General features: G+C 37.8%; 1 protein-coding gene across 1 annotated transcript in view; it reads left to right on the top strand.

Annotated features, from left to right (window-relative positions):
• SLC17A4 (solute carrier family 17, member 4) overlaps nt 1-18909 on the top strand; it is an 89052-nt gene that overhangs the window by 47500 nt on the left and 22643 nt on the right. Inside the window, exons 2-6 of the mRNA XM_006888677.1 lie at nt 3835-4068; nt 4142-4229; nt 6041-6127; nt 6947-7065; nt 7197-7358. Of these exons, the coding sequence (XP_006888739.1) occupies nt 3835-4068; nt 4142-4229; nt 6041-6127; nt 6947-7065; nt 7197-7358 (690 nt within the window). The remainder of the gene's footprint in view (nt 1-3834; nt 4069-4141; nt 4230-6040; nt 6128-6946; nt 7066-7196; nt 7359-18909) is intronic.

Genomic DNA, 18909 nt, shown 5'->3' with positions numbered 1-18909 from the left:
TCTGTTGTGATGTTGCCTGATTCATCTCTTATTCGGATTATTTGTGTCTTCTCCTTTTCTTTTGTGAGTTTTGCTAATGGTTTGTTGATTTTATTGGCCTTTTCAAAGAACCCAACTCCTAGTTTTGTTGATAGTTTCAATTATTTTTCTGTTTTCTATTTCATTTATTTCTGCTCTAATTTTTATAATTTCAGGTTTTTTACAGGGTGTCAGGTTTTCTTGTTGTTCTTTTTCAATTTGCTGGAGATGTTGAGTTAGGCAGTCAATGGTCAATTTTTCCCTCCTCTTGATGTGTTTGCTTATTGTTATAAATTCACCTCTGATTACTGTTTTGGCTGTTTCCTAGAGGTTTTGGTAAGTGGTGCTTTCATTGTCGTTTGTTTCGAGAAAACTTTTAATTTCATTTTTCATTTCTTCTAGTACCCAGTCATGTTCAAGCAAGAAGTTGTTCAGCTTCCAAATGTATGTTTTTTTCTCCTTTATCTTCTTATTATAAATTTCTATTTTTGTAGCATTATGGTCTGAAAAGATGCTTTGTATTATTTCTATGTTTTTAAATTTATTGATGCTTGCCTTGTGATCTAGAATGTGATCTATTCTGGAGAACGTTCCATACACATTGGAGAAGAAGGTATACTGTGCTTTTTGGGGGTGCGTTAGCCTGTAAATGTCTATGAGGTCAAGTTGGTTTATTGTGTGGTTTAATTCTTCAGTATCTCTGTTGAGGTTTATTTTTTCCTGGTAGTTCTATCTTCTCTTGGGAAGGGTGTATTGAAGTCTCCAAGTACAATAGCAGTGTCGTCTATTTCCTTTTTCGGTTTTCTTAATGTTTGTTTTATGTATTTGCAGGTCTTTCATTTTGTGCATGGATATTTATTATTGTTATGTCCTCTTGTTCTATTGACCCTCTCAACATTATGTAGTGACCTTCCTTGTCCTTTGTAATGGTTTTTACATTGACATTAATTTCATCAGAGATTAATATTGCTACTCCTGCTTTTTTCTGGTTGCCATTTGTTTGGTATATTTTTTCCCCACCCTTTTACTTTTAGCCTTTCTTTATCTTCATTTTTCAGGTGTGTCTCTTGTAGACAGCATATTGATGGATTTTTTTTTTATCCAAACTGCTACTCTTTTCCTCTTCAGCAGTGCATTTAAACCATTCACATTCAGTGTGATTATTGAAAGGCAAGGTTTTATTGCTATCATTGTGTTGAGTTCTTTTTGGTGTTGTTGCTAGTAACTTTGGACCACGCAACTTTCTGTGGTATATCTGTAAAAAGGACATCTTTAAGTTTTTCCTGCAATGTTGGTCTTATTTTTACAAACTCTCTTAGATTCTGCTTTTCTGGGAATATCTTGATCTCTCCTTTATATTTGATGGATAATTTTGTTGGGTACAGTATTTTTGGTTGACAGTTGCGTTCTTTGAATGTTTGATATATGTCCTTCTACTCTCTTCTTCCTTGCATGGTTTCTGCTGAGAAATCGGCACTTAATCTTATCTGTTCTCCCTTATAGGTTACTCTTTGTTTCTCCCTTGCTGCTTTCAGGATTCTTCCTTATCTTTGGTTTTGGCAAATTTAACTGTGATAAGCCTTGATGTTTTTCTTTTGGGGTCTAGTCTATATGGTGTTCACTGAACTTCCTGAATACATATTCTCTTGTTCTTCATTATGCCTGGGAAGTTTTCCTCTAGTAATTCTTCCACAACTTTTTCAGTGCCTTTACTTGCTTCTTCCTTTTCTGGGATTCCAATGTTGCACATGTCATTTCTCTGGATGGTGTCCCACATTGTTCTTAGGTTTTCTTCTTTTTCTTTCTTTTTTGAGTCTGCTTTTTGCTCTAGTAGATCAGTGGTGACTATTCTGTCTTCAATTTCACTGGTTCTGTGTTCCATCTCTTCAACTCTGCTCATGTGTCCCTCCATGATGTTAACAGCCTCTTTTGGACCTTATATTTTGGTTAGTGATTTCTTGTTTTTCCAGTGCTGATAATGCCTCATTTGTTTTCTCTGCATTGTTCTGCATTGTTTGTTTGTTGTTTTGGGTGGGTTTTTTTTTTATCCTCCTGGTTTTTTGGTTTTTTTTTTTTGCTTGTAGTATCCTTTAATTTGTCAAGTTTGTCTTTTATCCATTGAATATATTCAATCATTCTTCTTTTAAAATCTGTGTCAGAAAGTTCCATCAGACTTTTTAGCTTTAGGAAATCCACTGATACTGTGTCACCCTTTCGGGGTGATCTCTTGCTTTACTCTTGTGTATCGTGTGGGATAACTTGCTTTCTTCGAGACATTGATATGTTCTTGATCTAAAGACAATGTTCTAGAGATCCGTTTGGTAGCTGTCCTTCTTGTGTGTTTCTCTGAACTTCTGACTTCAGTGAAATGTTAGTTCAGAGCCTGTGAGAGCAGCCTCTTGTTGGTTAGGCAGGTCAGGGTGCTCCTAATTAAAGACAAGTTGGTTGACCGGACATGTAGGCACTGGTGTGGAGCCAAACGGGGTGAGGCAGGCACAGGGTTGGGGTGATCACAAGTGCAGGTCAAACACTTGGGGACCTCACTTGGACCTCAGCTGTCTGGGTGTGTTCACAATTGGGGTCCCTACTCAAATTCCTGTGATCCATTTCCCACCCAGTGGTTTTCACTCAGTGGTTTCTGCCCAGTGGCACTTATGCAGGTGCCGTCATGCAGCAGCCTCTGTCCAAGCAGGGTCCTCGGTCCAATGGTACCCAAAAAGTCAGTCAAATTCCCAGCCACCCACTAGCCTCTGCCTGGTCTGCAGAGTCCACAAAATTCAGACAGATTACTACTGGCTGTCTCATTCCTGGGCAGTCAGCATGGTCTAAGAGAGCTCAGTCAATTTCCCCACCAGTGGGCACGTTCTTGGGTGCTCTCCCAGGTAATTGGCAATGTCTCAGAAAACCAAGTCAGGATCCTACTGGCCTTTTACCTGCCAGATTAGTCCCACAGCAGCTCGGCTGGTGGCTCTGGGTGATGGCTGGATCTGAGGTGTGGCTTTGCGGCCCTGTAGTTCCAAAAGGAACTGCTGCAACAAAAGTTCTGATTAGAAATCCTACTGTCCATGGCTCATCACATTGTTTGGTCTCTGTGTGGCATGAAAGACTCTCTAGTGGTCCTTGGGTGCCACTGGGGTCACAGGGTTGTGACTGAGATGTGTGGTTGTGGAGCCATGGGGTGGGAGGGGAGGAAGCACGGGGCTGGGGGAACAGGAAGGGGGGGGCCTGGAGCACAGGGCTGGGGTGGGTGCGGGGAGTACCTCGAGGCAGGGGGCGGGGCTTGGGCACCACCAGGGGTTTATGCAAGGGCAGGCCACAGGGTGGGCTCATGCGGTGGCAGGCCTTCATTCCTCAGGGTCACAGAGCGGCCTGAGATCGCTCCTCTGGGGTTATGTAGTGGCTAGCAGGTGGTTGCTTCTAGGGGTCTCATGGAGGCTGGGGGCAATTGGTTGCTCTCCGGAGTCAGAAGATGGCAGGTAGTTGCTCCCTACTTGCTCTTGGTGGGTGGGTTCCACAGTGGCTTGGCTGGTATCTTTTGGCTGGGACTCAGCTCTCCTGTGTGTGGTTCAAATTCCAGCCCTCTATATGTTATACTCTTACATGAGTTTTCTTGTATATAATGATTAGTTAGTTGATTCAGGGAAAGGAGAATGGACTCAGCTTAAGATTAGACTTTTTATGAACTTGAAAGTTTGGAGGAATTTGAAGCAAAAAGAAGAAAATATTCACATGCCTTTTTATCTGTAAGTCCTTAGGATAGACTGTCAATCGCCCAATTAAAGACAAATAATAAATGAAATCCTTTTGATCCTTTAGGCTCCTGTGTATGACTGGAATGCTGAAATCCAGGGAATCATCCTTGGCTCCACCAACTATGTCTCCTTTTTAATCCCAATTCCTATTGGCTATGTGACTGGAGTATTTGGATCCAAGAAAGTGGTTGGTGCTGGCTTGCTCATTTCTTCAGTCATATCCCTTCTCATACCACTGGCAGCTGACAATGGAGCAGCATTACTCATTGTCATTCGGGCTATCCAAGGCATAGCCCAGGTAACTAGACATTTTCTGTGTTATGAGTGGTTTCAAAATGATTATACACATACAACCATTATTTTTTTTTCAGGCTATGGTAATGACGGGACAGTTTTCAATTTGGGTCAAATGGGCTCCCCCAGTGGAAAGGAGTCAACTGACCAACATTGCTTTATCAGGTAATTGACACTCTAACTCTTACCATATACACATTATGTAAGAGTATTCTACATTGGTGAATGGACTGAAACATCTTCAGCTGGAACTATTCTAACCCTAGACCCTTGCAATAAACCACTGTCTTATTGTTTTGTTTTTAAATGTCATTATTCTTAGTGGTAACAAGAATGCATCTTACATGATGAACCTTTCTTTACTCATGTATATGTTACATTCAGAGATGTTTATATATATTTTTAGAGCTTTTTGTTGGGGTAGTCCTTAGGAGTTGCACTTTCAACCCAAAGGCCATGTTTCTTCTCCAGTTTTAATCCACCAATAGCTCTGAGGGAGAAAAATAGGCAGTCTCTTTGTGATTTATAGCATAGGAAACCAGATGGAAGATCACTACAAGGCAAAATTAATTCAATGGAAATGGATTTATTTAATTTACTTTGTACTTATTATTTTAATATTATCTTAGAATAAGCTTCAGAGTCACTTACATAATGTTGTTGGTGTGTTGATTGCTGTCAAGTAGAGGTCAAATCATAGTGACTCTGAACAAAATACCTAATGCCTTTCCACATCTATCTTTGTTTCTCCAAGTTCGTAGAGTTTCCAGAGGCATGTAGTTTAGGAAGTGGATGCCACTCCTGCTTCCCAACCTGTTTTACATCTGGGAGCTCCACCAAACACAGTCCACAATGGGACACTATTCTGGTATTTGATATCCCCATGGCACAAGGTTTAGCATCATAGCAAAACCAGGGTGCCTCATGTATCACATTGACAAAGAGTGATGTGAAAGTGGAAGACAGGTCCTCCAAGATATAACATCACTAGTTACGTTGATAGATGAAACCACCATTGAGATATAGCTAGTCTCATTTAGCAGTGGTTAAGTGTTGTCAAATTGAATATGATTCAGAGTAAGCTTTGCACAAAAGACCTGAACTTTTTTTCTATGATTAACATCTTTTTACTGTACATTTATAAAAGAGTTTGTAGAGTTCCAGAGGCATCTAGTTTAGGAAGTGATTGCCACTCCTGTTTCCCAACATGAATCAATCTGGAAGCTCATCCAACCATTGTACATAATGGGTAACCTTTATGGTTTTGATAAGCCTATAGGATAGTGTTCAGCATCACATCAACTCCAAGTTGTTCAGTACAGCAAATAGACAAAAAATTACTGCGTCATTTAAAATTAATAAATAATCCTACAGGATTTTAAATCAATGACCTCAAGCAGTACTCCATCCTTCCCCTTAGGCCAACATTCGAGGGCCACTCACTTTTGAGGGGGAGACAAGGAACAGTAACACACAACAAAAATGACCCCAGAAACTTCCCTTGCCTGACCACCATCCAGATGAAAGCACCATTGAGAATACGACCAGCCAGCCAGCTGACTTCCAGAGTGCAGGGAGACTTCCAAGGCCAGCCCACCAACTCATCCCCTCATCAATAATTTTAAATCCACACCTTCGAGCAGGGCTCCACCCTTAACCTTAGTCTAAGGTTCAAGGGGCACCCACTTTTGGGGGGTGGTGCAGGGAACATTAACACACAACAAAAAGGACCCCAGAAACTTTCCTTGCCTGACTGCCATCTAGATGAAACCACCATTGAGAGGACGACCAGCCAGCCAGCTCACTTCAAGAGTGGAGGGATCTATTTCATTTATTTTGCTCTTCTTATTTTAACATAGTCTTAGAATGAACTTCCAAGTCACTTTCCTGTAATGGTTTTTATTTTATACACATAATCATTGAGAAACCAAGAGACACTCAATTAAAATGAGAATACACTTTCATCTTTTGTTCAGGGGTGTCACTGGGAATCTTCATTGCCTATACTGTTGGTGGATTCATCTGTGAGACCATAGGATGGCCATTTGTCTTCTATATCTTTGGTGAGTTGTACTTTCTAACACCAGAGATTGTACTGATGATAGAAAATTATAGATTTTATCCTTCTTTCATTAACATAGCTATAATTAATCATATTGCAATGAATAGCTATATAACTAATAAAGAAGTTTTAGAGTTAATCATGTGATGATTAATACAAATAATCTTGCTGACTTCCAAAGTAATAGAAAAAATTTGCAGGAGATAAATTTAAGTTCTTATCCTGAAGATTTCTGGAAAATCAGTTGCATAATATATAGACCTTATGCAACTTAAGTGCTTTTAATTTGAGAGAAACTTAATGGAAAGAGTTAAAGAGGAAAACATAAGTAGAATGAGAGATGATAACTAATCTAAATTGAAGTTCACTTGCAAATTTAAAAAAAAAACCATGAAAAAGATTATTATAGCATGAATAATGGTGTATTTCCAAACCTCCTAAAGCTCAGTGGTAAAAATAACAATTTTTTTTCATAATTCTGTAAGATATTCAGAACACCACTGGAATCTGTATTTCTCCTATTTCTTTGGTGATAGGGTAACGAATATGTTGTTTCCTTTCAAATAGCCACATAGGAGTACAAAAACCACATATGCAAGTTATAGTTTTCCATTGGTTTCATGTCTTTATGAAAACCATGTCTCATGACCAACATCAAGAGAAGAGAAGAAGTACCTTTCATCTATGAAAGGCCAATGAAAATGTTTAGATGCAAAGAGAAACAGAGAATGGGGGCTACTCAGTCTGTCAAGAACAGTAACAATCTGTGGGCAGAGTGAAATGAAACACTACAATGCTCACTGGATCCTTTTTTTACTAGGAGGAGCTGGCAGTGTCAGTTGTCTTCTTTGGTTCTCTCTTGTTTATAACAACCCCATGAGTCATCCCTTTATCAGCACTGATGAGAAGGCATACATCACCTGTGCATTGGGACAACAGGTACATTGAGGGACCTCACTACCCTTTGTCATTTTCCACTATATTTTTGTGGAAATCTCTGATGTAAAGAATGTAGTAGAGGTTTGTATCTCTAATTGTGTGAAAATTGGTATATTTTCTTTTCCCTCTAGCATTCTTCTCCAAATTGGTCTCTACCTATTATGGCGATGATCAAATCTCTACCACTCTGGACCATTTTAGTCTCATATTTTTGTGAATACTGGACTTTCTATGTCCTGATGTTATATACACCGACATATCTCAATTCTGTACTTCAAGCTAACTTAAAAAATGTAAGTACACAGAAAACATCTTAGGGTTTCTTTTTCATCTGATTGAATGTTTAACAATGTAATTCAACATCATTCCACAGTCACAAGATCATGATTTTGGTAACATTACTCATGAATGTGATGTAAATGAGTTAACTTTAATTCTTACTATTCTCAATGTGACTTCCTACTTTTTGGAGAATGATGGTATGGATCACACTCATACTGATATTGATTGAGTACCTTTTTATAAGGGACCTATGAAAAGGATTATACTCAGTCAATACAATGTTTGTTAAACAAGGTACTCTGCTGGTAATAGGTGCAAATAATGAATAACAAAACAAATCCCTTCTAAAAGTCTGGGGTAAAGAAGTTTGAACAAGATATGCTGATTATTACATTATTAAGAGGTCATAAAGTTTGAATTAGGATTCAAACTTCAATTTTTTAGACCAAATTTATATTGCTTTTATGTATAGTATGTAAGGAGCTGTGGTGGCTAGTGGTAATATGCTGTGCTGCAATCCCGAAGCCATGTGGTTCAAGGCCACTAGTCGCTTTGTGGGAGAAGAATGCGTATTCTCCTCCTCTGTGATTAACTGCCTCTGAAAACCCATTGTAGAGTCAGCTATGGGTCGTTTCCAACTCTACAGTACACAACAACAGCAATAGTATCTACACAGGGAAAAGTAAATGCATGTGTAATGTTATCTAAATTTAAAAATTGATTGAATACTCTTATACGCTTATGTTGTTGCTGTTAAGTGCTGTAGAGTCATAGATGATCCAAAGTGACCCTATGAATGAAAGTCTTGAAAATATAACTTTGATCTTTTCTCAAAGTTCATAGAGTTTCCGGAGGCAAGCTTTTTTGGAAGTGGATGCCACTACTGCTTCCAAGCCTGCTTTATTCAGAAAATTCCTAAAAACCAGGCCTTTGGGCCTTTGGCCCTAAGGCCCAAAAGCCTTTTTAAATAGGCCAAATCAGCTCAAAGCCACACTCTAGTCTCAATCTCAAACCAGAAAATACACCTTTGCACAATCTGGCCATTCTGCTTATCTTCTCATCCTGGATATAGCCCCAGACTGGTAGCCAAAAGCCTTTTAAAATATTATAAGAACCCTAAATGTCAGTGTTTAAGTTTAAATTAGTTAAACTGAGTGTTTCAATGTAGAGAAGAATATACTAAAAGTACAGATTGTGTTAGTGCAAGTTCGAAAGATCATTGAACCACTATTATACCCTCACCCTTGATCTTTTACAAACTGTCTGAGATCCTATTGGGAAAAGGTGCTAAGTGGTCAACATCTCTGATGACCTCTTAAAGATTAGTGCCTCGAAAGCTGGCAGGGTCATGATGCAAGCAAGGTGTAAAAAAGGAGGTCAGAAATCGCAAGAAAATAACACCTATGGATTTTTTTCAAAGAAGGTGAATGACTTGAATCAAGCAATGAAATGAAATGTAAAGGAAAAGAATATGAAGACAATATGTCTATAGAAAGTTACTTGTCACTGAAAGAAACACATCAGGAGCCCGACTATAGGGTAGATTTGCCTCTAATATGAGGTGTAGATGGCTCACACTCTCAGAGGACAAAAGGAAGGATGTGTAGGGTTAGGCATGGATGGGAAGACAATATAGGACCAGAGAGTAAAATGCCTCAATTGCCAAGTTGAAAGGTTTTAACTTCTATTACTCTCCTATTATCTGTGAAAGAAGTCACATAAATTGATGGCCTTCTTTAGCTAATCCCTTGGGCTAGTTTCTAATTCTACCCAACAAAAGATGTTCTCCCTTCTGTTGAGGCTGAAATTTGAATTGCATTCATTTCAAAACAATTTTAATCCAGACATTAAATTACTGCTCAAATAACAGGAACTATCAATCTATTTGGAAGCAAGAGTGGCATCTACTTCCTAAACACCTTGCCTCCAGAAACTCTATTAACTTCGGTGAATATTGATAGTTGTCTATCGACAGAGGGGCTTCAAGCCTTTTGTTCACAGGGTTGCTATGAGTCGTACTCACATTGAAGGCACTCAATAGGAACAACATCAACCTACTGTCACCTTGATCATTCAAATTATTTGAAACTGGTATGTTTGAGAGGACTGCTCTCTAAGGTTTTCTTGCCTGCAATCAATATAGAAGTTCCTTGTCAAGCATTTTTTCCTGCAGTACGGCTGAATGGGTTGGAGAAAACAACCATTAGATCATTAACTGAACAAAAAACAGTTTTTGGAATCCAAGAACCTAAACTATTAATTAGCTTTAACATATTAAGAATAATAACAAGTTAGACTGAAAATTATTTATTTTTGGTGTCAGGTTAACATATAACTATTTTACTGTTTCCATTCAAATTGATTCTTTTTAAAATACTTTAATACCACAATATTTATTATTGTTTTTTTTATCATAATTTTAAACATTCTTTCCTTTTAAAAATTGTGATATTAGTGAGACTTTACAGAAACATTAGGTTTTCATTCATTTATTGATACACATTTTCCTCCCTCTCCTTACCCAACTAATTTTGTAATGAATATCTTTTTCTAGATTGTTAATTATTATACATATCATGCATAAATGCCCATTCCTTTTAGACAGTCAATCCCTTTACCTGTTTCAGTGTAGTACACATTATCTATCCAGTCTTCTCTGTTCTCCCTCTCAGCCATCTGTGTCCATCCAATTTTTATGACAGTCTTATGTAGTATTTGCCCTTTTGTGATTGAGATTTTTTGCTCAGCATATTATCTTTCAAGTTCATTCATATTGTGTAATATTTTCCAAGTTGATTATTTTTCAGTGCTGTGAAATATCCCAGTGTGAAAGTACCAGTTTGTCTATACATTTGATTGTTTATGGGTACTTGGGTTGCTTCCACTTCTTTGTTATTGTGAATAATGTTGCAAACAACATGGGTGTGCATACATTGGTTTGTGTTACAGCTCAGGTTCCTTTAGAGTATATCCTTAATGTTGTTGTTGTATACTGTTGAGAAGAGCCAACCCATTGCTTATTGTTGTGGTGGTAGTTATTGTTATGTGTTAATGAGTTGAGGAATCAACTCATAGCTCACCCTCCAGCTGGTTTTTGGAGGCTGTCTATCTTTCTCCTGCAGAGCAATTGGTGAATTCAACTTTCATGCCTTTGAGTTAGTTGGCAGTGCAACTTCTCACCCACTGGGTCATCAGAGTTCCCTAAATACCTATTGTTGTGTGCTGTCTAGTCAGAACTGACTCATGGCTGACCCTCTAGTGCATTGTCAGAGGCTGTAAGTTGCACAAGTGGACATTGCTCATCCTTCTATCACAGAAAAGCTTGTGGATTTGAACTACATGTGTTTGGTATTGTAGTGTAGATTCTTACCACTAGGCCACTGGAGCTCCCTAAATACCTTTAATACAGTTAAATACCTTAAATACAGTTAATTTCAGGGGAGGAGATAGCCCATCATCCTTCTCCTGGGGAGCAGCTAGTGAATTGCAGCACAATTTCTTGCCAGTAGGTCACCCAGTGCTCCCTATACATTCCTAATATTGTTGTCGTATACCGTAGAGCAGAAACCAACCCAAAGCAGACCCTCTGGCAGGTTTTCAAAGGCTTTTAATTGCACAGGAGAAGATTGTCCATCCTTCTCATGCTGAGCAGCCGGTGGCCTTGAACCATGTGCCTTTAGCATTGCAGCACAGCTTCTTGCCACTAGGCCTCCAGAGTCTCTTATATCTTTAATAGTGACATGTTATTATTGGTGTGTGATATTAAGTCAGAACTGACCCATAGCTGACCCTCCAGTGGGTTTTCAGAGAAAATTAACACCATCAGAGGAGATTGCCCATCCTTCTTTTGTAGAGTTGAGGGAGGATTTCAATTGTGTGCTTTCAATATTATAGTGCAGCTTCTTGCATCCACCAGAACCCCCAAATAGTAGGATAGCTGTATCAAACTTTGCAACAATAACAAAGATCAACAGTACATCAAACAACAAATTTTTATGAGAATATGGAGAGACTGGAACTTTCATACACTGATGGTGGGAACATAAAATAGTACAACCACTACAGAACACAATCTAATGATTCCTTAAAGAGTTGGAAATAGACATAATTTGACTTAAACATCCAATCATGGGATAGGTGAGTCAAATGGTATATCTATCTCCAATTATTTGAGGAAGTGTCAGATTGTCTTCTGTAGTGGTTGTACCAATTTACATTCCCACTAGCAGTGCCTGAGAACTCCAGTGTCTCTACATCATTGTTGGCTTTTGTTGTTTGCTGTACTGTTGGACTTTGCCTTTGTTGCAGGAGTGAGAGGATATCTCATTGTTTTGATTTTCATCTCCTTATTATTTGTGTCTTTATAGTATATACATTCCATGCTCCAACTATTAAAATATTTTTGCAGGTGTTTATTTTCATTTTGACTGACTTCCAATCTGGGCTCTACCTCTAATGCTATAACTAACCATGTTCTTCTATTGTTCATAGAATTTTCACAGGTGTACTATTTAAGAAGTATATGGCCAATCCTGCTTTGTGTCTGTCTTAATCTTGATGCTCTACTAAAATCTCTTCATTAGGTGTGACCATTTTGGCTATTGGCACACCTGTTCCACAGCTTTCAGCATTACAGTATCCACAAGTTATCTCAGTAAAAGAAATTGACTGACAAATGCTGTACTAAGAAGAATGATGAAAAACAAGCAAGAATATAAATACTTAACCAATAAAATAGTTAGCAATATGCAGATCATTCCCCCAATAAAACAAACTGACTAGTAAGTTTCACAGTTGGGAGACTCCAAGTCAAAATACCAGGCATTAGCTCTTGGGAAGACTTTCCCCCTCTGCCTGATCTGAAAGAGAACGTTTATGAAAATGAAATGGAATGCATGGACATTGACATCCTAGGCATTAATGAGATGAGATGAATTGGCTTTGGTCACTTTGAATCAGAAAATCACATGATATACTATGTTGAGAATGAAAAACAAAATAAGAATGGTGTTGAATTTGTAGTTAAAAAAGAAAATTTTAAGTTCTATCTTGAAGTACCATGTTGTGAATGATAGGATATTGTCCACACATATGTAAGGAAGATCTATTAATACAACTATTATTCAAATTACACACCCATGGCTAAAGCCAAAGAGGAAGAAATTGAAGATTTGTTGATGATAAATGGTGAACGGAATACAGAAGTTGGAAAAATAAAAGAATTGTAGTCAGAAACTAAGGACTTGTTGACAGAAAGGAGACTTGAAATGGAATGACTGAATAATGCACATTCGATTATACCTTCGTAGAATATATATTTTTATTTTTAGGAAAACACAAATGATGACTTTGCACATGGACCTCACCATAAAGCCTACCTAAGAATCATATTTTCTCTATCTGTGGAAGGAATTGTTGGAAAAGCTCAAGATCAACTGGATAATCAGGCAAGTTGTGGACTGTGAAACAGAACAATAATTACACATGTTCAAGTTCAAATTGAGGCTGGAAAAAAAATAAGTCCATAAAAACAAAAATATGATCTTGAGTATATCCCACCTGAATTTAAAAATAATCTGATGAATAGGTTTGAAATATTGAACACCAACAAACCAAGACCAGATGAATTGTGAGATGATAGCAAAGATATCGTCCATGAAGAAAATAAAAGGTCATAACAAAGACAGAAGATAAAGACAAAACCAAAATGTTTCTTTGAAGAGATGCTGAAAATTACGGAAGAGCATCGAGAAACCAAAAAAAGGGGAACAGATGTTGAAGCACTGAACAAAATATTTCTGAGGACAACTTGTGAAGGCAAAGAAAGTATTATAACAAAATGATCAGAGACTTGGGATTGGACAATAAAATTAGAAGAACTCTCTTGGAATTCTCATACTGAAAGAACTGAAAAACAAATTCAAGCCTTGAGTTTCAATATATGTAGATGCTATGCACAAAATTTTGATCCAAGAAGTAGCAAAAAAAGATAGAATAAATATTCAGAATACTTGTACTGGCCAAAACTACAGGAAGAATATTGAATTATTCAAGAAGCATTAAAAGAAGATGGAAGGAGTATACAGAGTCATCGTACTAAAATGAATTGGCTGACACAGAATTTCAAGAAACAACATATGAACAAGAGGCAATGGTGTTAAAGGAGGAAGTGCAGGCTGCTCTGAAGGACTTGGAAAGAAAGAACTCTCCGGGAATTGATGGAATACTAATTGACATATTTCAGCAAACAGATACTGCCCTGTATGTGCTCACCAAGTTGTGCCAAGAAATCTGGAGGACAACTACTTGGCCGATTGACTGGAAGAGATCCATATTTATTCCCACAAAAAAAGGTGACTCAACAGAGTGTGGAAATTATTGAACAATATCATTAATATCATACTATAGTAAAAGCCTGCTGAAGATTATCCAGAAAATAACTTGAACAGTACATTGACAGAGAACTACCAGAAATACAGTCTGGGTTTAGAAGAGGTCGTGGCACTAGGGACGTTATTGCCAATGTCAGATGGATCTTGGCAGAAAGCAAAGAGTACCAGAAGAATGTCTGTGTTTCAGTAACTATGTAAAGGCATTTGACTGTGTGGATCACAGTAAATTGTGGCTAACCTTGAGAAAAATTGAGAATCTCAGAACATTTAATCATGCTTATATGAAACCTTTGCTTGGACCCAAAAGCAGTCCTCAAACAGAGCAAGGAAATACTGCATGGTTCAAAATCAGGAAAGGAGTGTGTCAGGAATGCATCCTGTCCCTATGCCTTTTCAATTTGTATGCAGAACAGATCATGCAAGAAGTAAGGCTTTATGAGCAGGAGTGTGGCATCAAAATTAGGTGAAGACTCATTAACAACCTACAATATGCAGATGACACAACCTTGCTTGCTGAAACTGAAGAAGACCTGAAGCACTTGCTGCAAAATGTCAAGGACTGTAATCTTCAGTATGGGGTTGAAGTTGAACATCATGAAGACAAATATTCTCACCACTGGGCCATTGATAGCACAATAATAGATGGAGAAGAGATTGAGGTTATTAGTAACTACAGCTTGCATGGATCCACAATCAACACTCTTAACACAAGCAGTCAGGAAGTAAAAAGACATATTGCATGGGGAAAATCTACTGTCATGGACCTCTCCAATGTCAGTCTAGATACAAAGGTGCACCTAATCCAGGCCATGGTCTTCTCAATTTTTTGTTATGCTTCAGAAAGTTGAACAATGACTAAGAATAACAGAAGAATAGATAGATGCCTTCAAGTTGTGGTGCTGGAGAATGGTCTTGAACATATCATGGACCGCCAAGAAAACAAATCTGTCTGTCTTAGAGAGGGTGAAATCAATTCTCTCCATGGAGGCTAGGATTTGGCTGTTCTGCCTCACTTACTTTGGGCACATGGCCAAGAAAGATCGGTCCTTTGAGAAGAACATCATTCTAGGAAGGGTGGATGGACAACACATGAGAGGAAGGCCCTGTATGAGAAGGATTGATGTAGTGACAGGGGCAATGGGGGGTTTTATGTTAGAATTTGTGAGAATGGCTCAGGACAGGGAAGAGTTCAGAGCTGCCATACACAGAGTCACTATACATTGTAGATGGCTCAATGGTTCATAACAACCATAACATACTATGTATGACAGGATTGGAAGAAGGAGTGGCATTCACTTCCTCAACAATATGTTTCTAGAAACTGTATGAACTTTGATAAATATCAGTAGTTCTAGAGAGGCTTCAGGCCTTTTGTTCATAATGTTGCTATGAGTCGTGATCAACTCGAAAGCAAGCAACAAAAACAACCATATGTCAAAAGCCAATTGTAATAATGGAAGAATTTCAAGCTGTGCTGAAGCTCCTACAGAGAAATAAGGCCTCAGAAACTGATGGGAAATCAATTGAAATGTTTTAACTAACAAATGCAGACCTGGAGGTGGTCACCAGTTTATGTCAGGATATTTGGAAGACAGTTGGCTGAACAAGATCCCTATTTGTCCCCAATAACATTAACATCACATCCAAAAAATATGGTTAAACATCATAAAAAAATGGTTAGAACACTACATAGAAAATTGCCAGAAATTCAAGCTGGTTTAAAAGAGGTTATGGTATCAGAGACACCATTGGTAATATCATATGGATCCTCGCTGAATGCAAAGAATGCCAGAAGAAAATATATTTGTGATTTATTGACTATACAAAGTCATTTGATTCTGTGGATTGTAAGAAATCATGGCTAGCTTTGAGAAGAATAGTAATTCCAGAATACTTAATTGTGCTCATGAGAAACCTATACCTAGAGCAAGAGGCTGATGTGCGAACAGTGCAAGGGGCCACTATATGGCTTAAAATTAAGAAAAGTGTGTTTGAGGGTTGTATCTCTCAGCATACCTATTCAATCTGTATGTTGAGCAAATTATTTGAAAAGCTGGACTCAATTATGAAGAATATGATATCAGGATTAGAAGAAGACTCATTAAAGACCTTCATTATGCAAATTATACTACTTGGGTTGTTGAAAATGAGGAGGACTTGAAGTGCTAACTGCAGAAGATCCAAGATGACAGCCTTCAACATCAAGAAAACAAAAATTTTTACCGCTGGACCAATAGGCAAAATGATGACAGTTGGAGATAATATTGAAACTGCCAATGACTTCATCTTATTTGGATTTACAATCAATACTCTTGGTACGAGCAGTCAGGAAATCAGGAGACATATTGCCCTGCGAAAGTCTACAGTTGGGATCTCATCAAATCATTGAATAGCAGTGATGTCACTTTCAGTTTTAAGGTGTGTTTAATTCAGGCTACTGTCTTTTCAATGATTGCTATATAACTGAGAGCTGAACAATGAGTAAGGATGATAGAAGAAAACTGATGTCTTTAAACTGTGATGTTGGAGTACTGAATATTCCATGGACTGCCAAAAGAACACACAGATATGTTTTGGAGAAGGTGCATCCAAAATGCTCCTTGGAGACAAAGATCATAAAGCATCATCTCACTTTGGGCATATTGTTAGGAAGGGTTATTCCTTGGAAAGGAACATCATACTTCAAAAATTGGAGGGATAGTGAAAGAAAGGAAAATCCTCAAGGAGATAGATGGACACAGTAATTACAGCAATGGGTTCAAGAATGTCAAAGAGTGAGGATGGTACAGAACAGGGTTCAGATCTGTTGTTCAATGGATTTCTGTGAATCATAATCAACTCGAGGACACCTTACAACAACAACAACAACAATAATTGAGTATGTTGTTAAGAAAGGCTATCCTTTGGAAATGTATATCATGTTTGGAAAGGAAGAGGGTCAGAGAAAGAGGGAAAGAACTTTGATGAGGTGAATTAACATAGTGACTGCAGCAGTGGGGACAAGTGTATCAGAGATGACAAGGATAACACAGAATAGGACAAAATTAATATTTGTTGTTCATAGAGTCACTACGAGTTGTTCCTACTCAATGAAACCTAAAAACAATATCTAGGGATTTTGAATATCCATTTTGTTGGCCATCTGACTGTCTTCTATCGTACAGTGCCTTTGGGTTTTGGTTACTTGTCGTTTTTTTTATGTGGATATATTCCATAAATTTTACATATGAGTCCTTTATTAGATTTGTCATTTTCAAATATTTTTCCACACTCTGTAGACTTCATTTTACATTATTCGAGAAATTTTTTATGTTCATGAGGATTTGAATTTTAGAGGTCCCATTCATCTGTTTCTACTTCTGGTGATAGGTTTTTATTTGTTTTGAAGTCTTTTCGGGTTCTAAATTGGGGCTTCTTGAGTTGTTTCTGGTTTTTATCTGATGACATTTATAACCTTTAATTTTACTCCTATGTCTCTGATTCACCTTGTGATTGTGATTGTAGATAAGCTATTTTATTCTTTTTATCTTCTATAACCTAATCATGTTCTAGCAGGGCACTCTTTAGCTGCCATGTTGATGACTTTATAAACTCTATGTTCTTGTGGTTCATTTCTAGTTTTATTGCACTGTGGTATAAGAATATATTTTGTTTTATTTCAATGTTTTTAAATTTTCAGAGGCTTGTTGTATGCCTTAATATATGATTGATTCTGGAAAATGTCCCATGTGCACTTGGGATGAAAATGAATTGAGTTATAGTTGGGTGCAGTGCTTGGAATAGACCCACAAGTTCGAGGTGGCTTAATGTAGTTTAGATCTTTTGCATTATTGTTGTTTCTTTTGAGTTGACCTATCTTTTGGTGAGAGTGTTGTGTTAAAATATCCTACCACTATAATGATGCTCTTTATTTCTTTCAGTTCTGTTAACAATTGTTTTCTGTATTTAGCAGGTCTATCATTTGGTTCCACTATGTGTTTGATCCACACAGTCAAAAGCCTTTGCATTAGCTATAATATCCGTAGCACCATGGCATCTTCTAAACCCAACCTGCACATCTAGCAGTTCTTTGATGACTTGTTGCTCTTGTCATTTTTGGATCATTTTCAGCAGAATCTTGCTTGCGTGTGATATTAATGATATTGTTTGAATTTTCTGCACTCTGTTGGTCACCTTTCTTTGGAATGGGAACAAATATCAATCTTTACCAGTCAGGTGACCAGGTGGCTCTTCTCCAGATTTCTTGGCACAAGTTAGTGAGCACATCCAGGACAGTGTCTGTTTGTTGAAATATGTTAATTGGTAAGCCATCAACTCCTGGAGACTACTATTTTGCCAATTCTTTCAGAGCGACTTGAAGTTCCTCCTTCATTATCACAGGTTCTTACTCATATGTTGTTTCATGAAATTCTTCTCTGTCAGCCGATTCCTTCTGGTACAGTGATTCTGTATGCTCCTTCCATCCATCTTCTTTTAATGCTTCTTGGATCATTTAACATTCTGCCCAAAGCATTGTTAAGTATTGCCACTAGTGGCTTGAATTTGCTCCAATTTGTTGAATTTGTTCCTTCAGCTTAAGAAACACTGAATGACACCACAACAAGATAAAGGTAAATAATCCTATAGAAAAATGGGCACAGGATATGAACAGACACTTCACCAAAGAAGACATTCAGATGACTAACAAGCACATGAAGAAATGTTCAAAATCCCTAGCCCTAAGAGAGATGCAAATTAAAACAATTATGAGATATCATCTCACCCCAGTCAGAATAGCAAAATTTAATAGAACATCAAGCAACAAATGCTGGCGCGGTTGTGGAGAAACTGGAACCCTTATTCACTGTTGGTGGGAGTATAAAATGGTGCAACCACTGTGGAAAGTGGTATGGCACTTTCTCACAAAGTGGCTAATAGAGATACCATTTGACCCAGCAATTCCACTACTGAGAATATACCCCAAAGAGACCATAACTGACATCCAAACAGATATACGCACACCCATGTTTATTGTGGCTTTGTTCACAATAGCAAGGAGTTCGAAACAACCTAAATGCCCATCAACAAACGAATGGATAGAGAAGCTGTGGTATATTCGCACAATGGAATACTATGCTGCATTAAAAAACAAGGAACTCATGCAATATTCCTCAAAATGGTTGACTCTGGA

Source organism: Elephantulus edwardii, unplaced genomic scaffold (assembly GCF_000299155.1).
Source record: "Elephantulus edwardii isolate Elephantulus edwardi_28Jun2011 unplaced genomic scaffold, EleEdw1.0 scaffold00070, whole genome shotgun sequence".
In the NCBI taxonomy this organism is placed as follows: domain Eukaryota; kingdom Metazoa; phylum Chordata; class Mammalia; order Macroscelidea; family Macroscelididae; genus Elephantulus; species Elephantulus edwardii.
This window is presented reverse-complemented; position numbering and strand designations above follow the sequence as displayed.